General features: G+C 37.6%; 1 protein-coding gene across 1 annotated transcript in view; it reads right to left on the bottom strand.

Moving 5' to 3' along the window:
* Positions 1 to 4670, bottom strand: part of bco1l (beta-carotene oxygenase 1, like) — an 18085-nt gene extending 13415 nt beyond the window's left edge. Inside the window, exon 1 of the mRNA XM_014024317.1 lies at positions 3736 to 4670. Within this exon, the coding sequence (XP_013879771.1) occupies positions 3736 to 3916 (181 nt within the window). The 5' untranslated portion in view covers positions 3917 to 4670. The remainder of the gene's footprint in view (positions 1 to 3735) is intronic.
* Positions 4671 to 9370: the final 4700 nt, after the last annotated feature.

Here is a 9370-nt window from a genome sequence, read left to right as displayed (position 1 = left end):
GTTGTTTATACTTTTAGCAGCTCCTGACCTGCTAAAAATGACAGATTTTTTTTTCTATATCTCTGACAGACGGACTTCAATCTCTGAACTCGTAAAGTTCTTCTTTTTAATTTTTGCTGTCATTTTCATGAATGAACACTTCCTTGTATCTGAGGCAGGAAACATAGCCTTATATGGTGTTTTTGGGGTGGTAATTATGCTAATCTCCTCTCCTCGTGCACAAGCAGCTGGATACGAACAGGTGGAATTTACGCAGCTCATTTACACACTTTTCCTGAAGATAGAGAAGAGTTTGTTGAATCTGATGTGGCATGTTCGTACGAACCCTTCGTACGAACAAAAGTAAGAGAAATTTAGGATAAGAATACGAACATATTCTTGCATGAGGCCAAATGTCATCACGTTTAGCAGAAGACTCTCAATCGTTCATTCATTTCAGTCTGGTGTGTAAAAAAAACATCAACATTTTTTTGGTTTTCTCTCAGAGTGGGCGTACTTATTGCCTTCCATCTTGGTGCCTGTACATTGGGGTTCAATGAGAAGGTAGCCTTCCTCAGCCTACATGTGGGGGGACAGGTTCTGACTGGAGCTTGTGCTTATGCACCTAACAGCAGTTCAGATTACCCACTCTTTTTGGAGTCCTTGGCAGTGGTGGATCTAGGATTTTTCAGTGTAAGGGGCCATCAAGGGGCCACAATATTCATAGAGGGGCCAAGTATTTGTTCAACATCCTTGCACATAAATCCACAGTTTTTGTAATGTTTATACATTTAATCGGTCACACATGTTCAAACACTTGTAAAAGCTTGCATAGTAAATTCTCCTTATCAATTTGACATGATTTGTACTGTGAATAAATAAAATACTCTCAAACACACAACGTGAGAAAATCTAGTCATCGTTGTAAAAAACTTTTCTGCAGGATTGTTCAAATTGAAAAAGACTTCTGTAAGCTTGCTGGACTTTCCTATTTGACTCACTGGCGCCACTAGTGGTTGTAAGTAGAACTGCAACCTCCATCATTGTTCTTGGTCAAGGACAGAAGAGTGAAAGGACAGGGACACTTCAGGGGGCCAATTGGATTTCAGATGGGGCCAATGCCCATGTGGCCCTGCACCTAGAACTGCCCCTGGTCCTTGGAGAGAGTTCTGGAGAGCGTGGGACTCCTTTGTTCTGCTGGGGGAATTCTGTGTTCATGTGGACAATGACAGTAAGTCCAGGAGGGGTGTGGTTGGGAGGAACCCCCCCCCCCCCCCCCACTCCCCGCAATCTGAAACAAAGTGGTGTTTTGTTGTCGGGTTTCTGTGCTTATCAAGCAGGCATAACAAAACCATGTTCATGAATAATGGATAAAAATAGTATGGTTTATGGTTTATAGTGAGTGGGGATGGATAAAGAACCCATATGAGTGGGGGCCTCGAAAGTGGGCCAAGTGCTCGCCCCAAAAAGACACTGGTTTTTATTCAAACCTTTGCGGTGTGATGAAGGACACGAGGTTAGAAACACTCAGGGTTCTGAGCTTCTCGGGATCCATAAAGGGGTCCCCAAGAATTCTTTTCCTTTGATCACTCAGAGCCAGGCAGTGGTCTAAGTAGTGCAAAGAGGCCTTTAATTCAATGCCACAGACATCACACAGACCATTGTCATGGAGTCCCATCACCATTTTGTGGCATGCCCAATTAGGACTCCAGCCAGTGTACTTAAAATTTTCCTTGTCAAGGCGATTGAGAGCTTTCCCAAACCTTAGAAATGGCCTGTTTATCAGTTTCCGTGCCTGTCTACAGTCCATCAGCTCCCTCCCGCAGATTGAGTGTTGACATCTAATCCAGGCCTGTAGGGCAGTCCTACAGACTGTTGTTGAGATACCTACAACAGGGTCTGGTCCATCTGGTCAGATGTTTTAAAGACATAGTCAGATTTTTAGCATTAACCTGGAATTCTGACTTTGTGTCTGGGAGAATTTTTGTAAGAATTTTTTTTAATACATACATACATACATACATACATACATACATACATACATACATACATACATACATACATACATACATACANTATATATATATTGTGACAGATTTAATATCTACCTGACGAAATAGATTTGATAGTTAAAATGTGTTTTCCACATCAGAAATGTAAAAAGTAAAATAATACATCTACAAACCAAAACGTTGTGAAAAAGCAACAGAAGCATTCAAGGTGATTTAGCTTGAAAAGCTTTGTCTGTCTTACCCTAAGTATGATGCTTATAGCACTATTAGCCTGCAGAACAAAGCTTTTATACAAACAATGACTTTGGTATAAAATTAGAGCTACACTTAAAACACAGTTTGCAGATAGTAACCTAAGTCAAAGTAAATAAAACCAAATATTTGATCTGGATTACTGTAGATGTCTAAAGCTACAAGTTAAAGTGGGAGCAGGACAGAATATTTTACAGGAAAAAAATATTAAATAAAAACACGAGCATTCTTTCTGTGGTTATAAAAAGTCTGCACAAATGAACATAGAGGCTAGAACAATTTTTTTTGTAAATGTTGCCCTCTAACTCTGGTTTAAACTATTTTAAAATAACAACTCTTTACATGGATAACAGCTTTGCACAATATTAATGATATTGAAACCAAAGTTGGCACCACAAATGCTGAAAACTTTCATAATGATTGTTTTTTCCTTTTTCGATATTTTAAAATCACTTCAACCATCAGGGTAGTGTGGACAAATGTTATTACCTATACCAGCTTACAAGGTTCTTCCTTATAGATCCACACTAAACACAGACTTATTCAAAAACTTCTACTATAATAGTGGACTGCAAGTCTAACTGTAACAAATTAACATGAGTCAGTTGTTCATAAACTCTTCAAGAAGCCTAGAAGTTTGGTTGATTGGTTACTGAAACTGGATACAGTGTATTTGAAAAGTACCTAATACAGGTCTCACTCACTCTGGACCCTTTTTATTTGTATATTTGATATTCTAATCTAATCTATGTTCATATTGACCCAGATCTTTTCATTATGTAGTACTGAATTAGATCTGTCTGACATTTTTTTAAGAGCAACCTCCCTCTACTGCCACTCTAACTCGAAAAGATGGTGGAAAAGTTTTGATGGTGCAGAATGGTCTTATTGGTTACACTGGTGGACACAGACTGTATATATACAGTATATACATATACCTGGAGAGGATGTAGTTTAATGAGGTACCATCAAAACGTCTGGTACTTTTTATGCAGATACACATGGTATATCTCTTGGACCACATGGGTTTTCTCTGAGAACTCTGGTTTCCCACAGACCATAAAAACATGCACAGTCTTTCTAAGTCATTTAGTGTAGACTCTCTCATTGGAGGATGACAGGCCACCAAATGTGTTTTGCATGTTTCTGTGTGTGCATGCAGTGTATTTTCTGACATTATTCCTGTCTGTAAGATCATTTAAAGCTAAGCCTTATATAATCTAGCATGTTTTAGATGAAACAGCACACATGAAGTACTCACATGTGAAAAAAGGTTTCTGCCAAACTAAATGTTAACCTGTTGAGATAATTTTCAGTTTGTGTATTCCAAGTGTAACACTTTTTTTTAATTATCAAGAGGTTGAAAACCTGCACTGGGAGGACAAAAAAATCTTATAATATATTTTTCTTTGACATGATAATAAAAACCATTTACATTTTTGTTTCAGTTGCTCATGTTCAGTTTCCTCATATTATTAATTCATAAACTCACCTTTCACTTGAGCTTTCACAGGTTCAAGAGTTTCTGATCCATTCTTTGTAATAATCTTCTGCATATTTACTTCTTTTCTGTTGTGCACAGCTGCAATAGGGAAAACCAGAGCAAACTTGAATGCAGCTTGTTTCGTGCAGCCGTCTTTTACGTGATCCACTTCAGGCATAAATAATTTCATGTTATGCAAGAGTGCAGCTGTGGACTCTGAGCAGCTTTTCACAATAAAAGACTCTGCTTCATGCTGTCCACAATAAAACCCATCCAAAACAAGGACAGAACATGTTACTGGAACAGCAGGATTTTAGTTTAGTTTTCTTAGAGTTTAGGATTATGAATTAAACCATTTTAGGTGATTTTAGCTTGAAGGGGAAATATAATTTGCTGAAAGAATCTTTGAACTTGAATGTTATCATGAAAATGATAAATGTTCCAACACTCTTTTTGTTATCGCTTATCTAAATAAGAGATAAGAAACTCCCTGTTGTAAAATGATACCACTGGCCTCAAGCTCTAGCAAGATCGATTAGCACTGAGGGTGTTTTGTGAATGATTCTCAGCATTGGCATTTTTGTTTTTTAAGATCAGTTAACTGCGGTGATCATATGAACTGGATTGGCTCCAAAATTGAATCAGCTTCTGGTGTATGTACAATGACTACTACCTGAGATTTTAATAAAAACATTTCATTTTTCATCAGTGCATGATAATTAATGGACTGCTGTATTTTGTATAAACATGTCAGGCAGTACTGAATCTTTAAACTTGTGCATCCCTTACCCCACCCCCCCAGGGGAAAAATAAAAACAAATTTACAAAAGAATTACATAATAAAAAATATATTTAATCATATTGACATCTTAGCTGATCTTTTGTTTTGTCAATTAGAAAAGACAAATTTATAGAAACAGATTTAATTAAATTACTTTCAGGGTTTTTGGGGTTAAAGTTTTGTTTTCCTGCAAATTAGAAGACATATCCAAGTTGTAAATCAATTTGTGTAATTGGTTTAATCAGTTTATTCCTTTACAACTACCACTTCTTATCAGTCTCCACGTCAGATTTTATGCCAATTGCACGCCAACAAATGTGCTCAATGTGAAATTATAAAGGACTTAGAGTAGACTTTCAGTTTCACAGCAGGAGCTGTAATATGTTTCTGGTTATTTTTTGATGCGACTTTTTGTTATATTTGTTTAGTTTTATTGTGAAATCTTTGCACTTTGACAACATAGAGCTTATGACCCACTTTTTTAAACATTATGTAATGACACAATTTGTTCCTGAACACAAACTTAACACTTGACATCCTGCGGCTTAAAGATGATGGATAACTCCATGCTCCATCTCATTTGAAAGGCTTATTGAAAATAATTTCAAGCCTTAATACATATCAATACATTAAAACATAACTTTTTAAATTATAATTTTTTTTTGCTTGATTAACAGTTCTGCTTTGTTTTTTAGAAATTATCAACCAATTCTACTTTTCTCTTTAACTGCAGACAGACCAAAATGAAGACATTCCATTCTTGATTTCTTAAACTTCTTTTTTTTTTTTTGTATTTTCCCTACCTGCCTTTTAGGCTGCAGCAAACTCACTAAAAACTTATTTCAGTTATTCTTTTTAACTTTGTAACATTTCTGCTCTACAAACATTTAGACATTCTGACAATGACAATACCAAGGGATGAAGAGTTTCCTGTTTTTCTGTTTATTGAAGCCAGCTGTGGGGAGCCTGCTGTAAAATTCCTGCATTAATTCCACCATTATGAACTTGATCTAAGCCTAGACCTCCATACAACCAGACTTTGTGACTTGCTGCCTTTATTGTTTTGTCTTTGTGAATCCAGTCAACCCAAAAAATATGATACTACCATCACCATGCCAATTGTTAGAATATTTGTACGAATATTATATTGTTATCTCATCTTATTAACTTGTTTGTGCTCTCAGCTCTATAATGTTTGCAGTTCGACCGAAACCAAGGCGTGCCGTGACATTTTCTATTGAAAGACTGAGAAGGAGAAGTTGTTTTCCAAGCGCTGCAACTCATGGTCAGCAYGACCATGAGTTGTCTTTATCTCTTGGGAAAAGAATGTGATGATTCACTGAAAATATGTCAAACCTGTTTCAATAGATTTTTATCCCACCCTTGAACGGTTGACACACACATGTAACCAGAGCATTCCTAAAACTGAATAAAAAGCCTGTGAGAGCGGAACTGTTTTCAGGTTGTGGTGGAGAATTGTAACTGAAAACAGTCTCCGGACACTCTCCTTGCAAGTAAAACTTTATTGACTCTGTTGTGTCTTTCCTTGCAGTTCAGTTACATTAATGTTTGGTGTTTAAACCTGACATTAAACTTGGTCCTTCGAGCCGGATCTCAAGAGACCTGAGGGTTCCAGCGGACGGATGAGAGCCTGGTGAGAGTCTGTGGCCACAGCATCGAGTCCTGTTTCCAGGGCCAGTCCTCATTCGCCAGCTGGGACCTGATGGTTGACGAGATACCAAAGGGATCGACACACGAACAGGCGAGTCTGTTTTCACTTAAAAAGGAGTGAAAGAGTGATTTAAAGTAGAGAGTAAAACGTGAAAACCTTGTCAATCCTAGGCACTTACAAGTAAAGAGATAAAAAACAGTTAAAATCCGTAAGGGCGGCGGCGTCCACTTCTTATATAAGTTAAAGTCCGCGGGACGGCGGAGTCCCCTGTTTTAAATAAGCTATATTACCAGTGAAGGTAAAAGAGTAAAATAATTCTGTGAAGTAAACGAGCTCTAAAAATAAAAAATAAAAAAAAATAAAATAACACACAGTGTGTGTGTGTGTGTGTGTGAACGAGAGTGTGAAAGGAAATTCTTTTTCCACTTGGAAATTGGATTTCATATAATATCTGATAACAAATACAGTGAGTATCAGTGGATGCAGAGGTAAGAGAACCGGAGAGTGGGGTTCTACCACTGATAAATTATCACTGATAAAATATCCAGTGTTAGAGACCCCAGGTCTGCCCCCACTGGATCCAAAAGATTTAAAACTGGAGATACGTATATCTGATCAGCTACCCCCTTTAGACTTAACACATTCCAGAACTCAGGAATTCATTATACTACTGCGCCCTCTATCAGAGTTAATAGAAGAAAGGGCCGACACCAAAGTTGTAGTATATGTGGAACCAGTTTCAAATAGTGGACCTGATAGAACGTTAGGACAAGTTACAGTAGCTTTAAGTAATTCACATTCAAGTAATCAGGTGACTTTCATGATAAGTTTGACCGACCTAAGTTAAAAAGGGGAAGTCAAATAGCAAAACAATAGATGAATTACAATGCAAAGACTGGAAGATAATGCAGGGAAAATATCCAGAGTCCACCAAATATCTGCCAAAATGGGTTGCTAAACACAATTTCACAGGCCAGCAGGTGAAAGTTACGTTCTGGATTGAAGAGGATGAACACACTGTTTACTGGCAGAACCCACAAATTAGAGGAAGAGGTAGAGGAAGAAGCAGAGGAAGAGGGAGAGGAGGACCCTCTAGGGGCATGGGAAATCCCAGGTCCTGCTGGTCCTGCGGAAAAGAGGGACACATGGCTAGAGATTGTAGAAGCAATCCTCACAACAACCCCTCCAGTTCAGCGTGACTAGAACCAGATTATTCTGAAAAAAAAAAATAATAAAAAAAAAAGAGCGAGGCAGAGACAGAAGTGATGAACCTGGAAGACATTTTATTTGAAGAAAAAGTAAGACCTGAAGTGACATTAAAATAAATGGACAGGAAAATTATATATAAATTATAAATTTCATTAAAGTAAAGGAAAAGCCAGGCCACCCGGTAACCAGTTCTTTTCATTTTTTTAATGTTTATGAATGTGGAGAAACCCTGAGCTTTCAGAGCATAGCTGACTCACTTATTTTATGGTTCAAAGGTCAGTTTGAGGAAGATTAAACGGTCTTATCTCCTTGATTTTCTCTGAGCATTTTGCAGGCCACTTTGGAAAAAAAAAGGATGTTGTTTTTATTAGAGGGTAAGAGAGAGGCGGCGCGGCGAGATTTATAACTGTAGGAAGAGGCGAAGTGTGTGAAAGAGAGATGTGATGCCAAGAATTGAGAGAGGAGGAGGAGGGCTTTTCCGGTGAAACTCAGGAAAGGTCGTGGTGCTAGATTTATTTYGTGAAAGGATTTGTAATGTAGACTAGTGAAAGTAAAAACTGTAAGTTTGTAGATGGACTATATGGAAAGTTTTGTTTTGAATCAAAGAGGCGATGAGGCTAAGATGAGAATCAAGTGAATTTAAGCGGGTCCAATTTTTCTATATATATATTTTACTTTAACATGGAAATCCCTACCTGCGAGTAGATTTATCCCTACAATGGTTGTCCATTAAATTATACATTAGATGCAGGAGGATAAAGCACAGCTAAATGTTCAATGTTCTGTGTGGCTTTTAGAAARTAGCAACGTCTCATTTTAACATCAACTGAAGTCCCAGAGAATCAAAAACTGGCCTCATTTATTAAGTTTTATACAATGTGGATCGGAAATCATGCTTTATATTTCCCAAATAAAGATAAAAAAAATACATAAATCAGATCACGTGTTGAATGTTTTCAGTAGTCAGCTCATGTGAAGGAAACATCTTGGGTACTGAGTTTAAATGAAAGACCCACTGCTTATTATATTGTATTTTTATTGCCTTTTTTTGTTTTGTTTGTATTGCATCTTATTGTGAACTGGATTAACAGTAAAAAAAATAATAATAATAATTTAAAAGTATAAAAAAGAAACACTTGGATCCACCTGACTCACTGCAAACTGGTGATCAAAAGAGATGAGTATAATCACCCTCTCCATCATCGCCTATGGCTTAACAGTGACCCTGAGCATTGTGGTAATAGTTTTATTTCTGCTTAAATCAAACTACCCATATCAGTCACTAGAAGTTGCAAAGAGTGCTGAACCCCTAAATAACTGAGTAGTGGGGAAGCCTGACTTCAAAGGGATTCTGCCATCTAGAGGCCGTTTGTCTCAACGTCAGTGAAGACATCAACGATCCCTACTCAATTAGAATTTGGGTGGTTTGGTGGCTTTGTATATTGAATAGCACAGGGTTGTCCAGGTAAGGGAAACCCTACGCTGTGTTGTGACTGAGATGGAAGACCAGGATGAGCCCCGCCCTAGGGGGCGACATAGATGGTATGAGACACCCAGAGAAACTCCACAATGCGTGTATCATGTGGCCATGATCCTCATTACACTCATTATGTTTTCCATACTATTTTGGTTTTTATGGCCTTTAGTTACAGGCAAAGAACTTTTTGGCCATCCGATGAACCACTGACAAAGAGTTGGTGTGTTATCATGTGTTCTTTGTCTTAGCCTAAACAAAACTGAGTGACGTTCTGACGTCTGATGTAAAAGGTAGCACCTCCTGGGGTGTAGCCAGGAAGAGATAAACATTATAAGCTCAATTCATTATTATAGTAGAAAGAAGTTGTCAGTGTTTTTTTTTTATTTTATTTATTTATTTAGAATTTTGTCAAGTTAAATTCTCCCAGTTCTCCTTCAGGCTGTAGCTTTTACTCATGAATATTGGATGTGGAAACGTCTCGTTTAATTAAGTCCTGGTGTCTTGT

This window comes from Austrofundulus limnaeus, unplaced genomic scaffold (genome assembly GCF_001266775.1).
Source record: "Austrofundulus limnaeus strain Quisiro unplaced genomic scaffold, Austrofundulus_limnaeus-1.0 Scaffold418, whole genome shotgun sequence".
NCBI lineage: Eukaryota > Metazoa > Chordata > Actinopteri > Cyprinodontiformes > Rivulidae > Austrofundulus > Austrofundulus limnaeus.
Note: the sequence above shows the minus strand (reverse complement) of the source record. Positions and strands in the feature narration are given on the sequence as shown.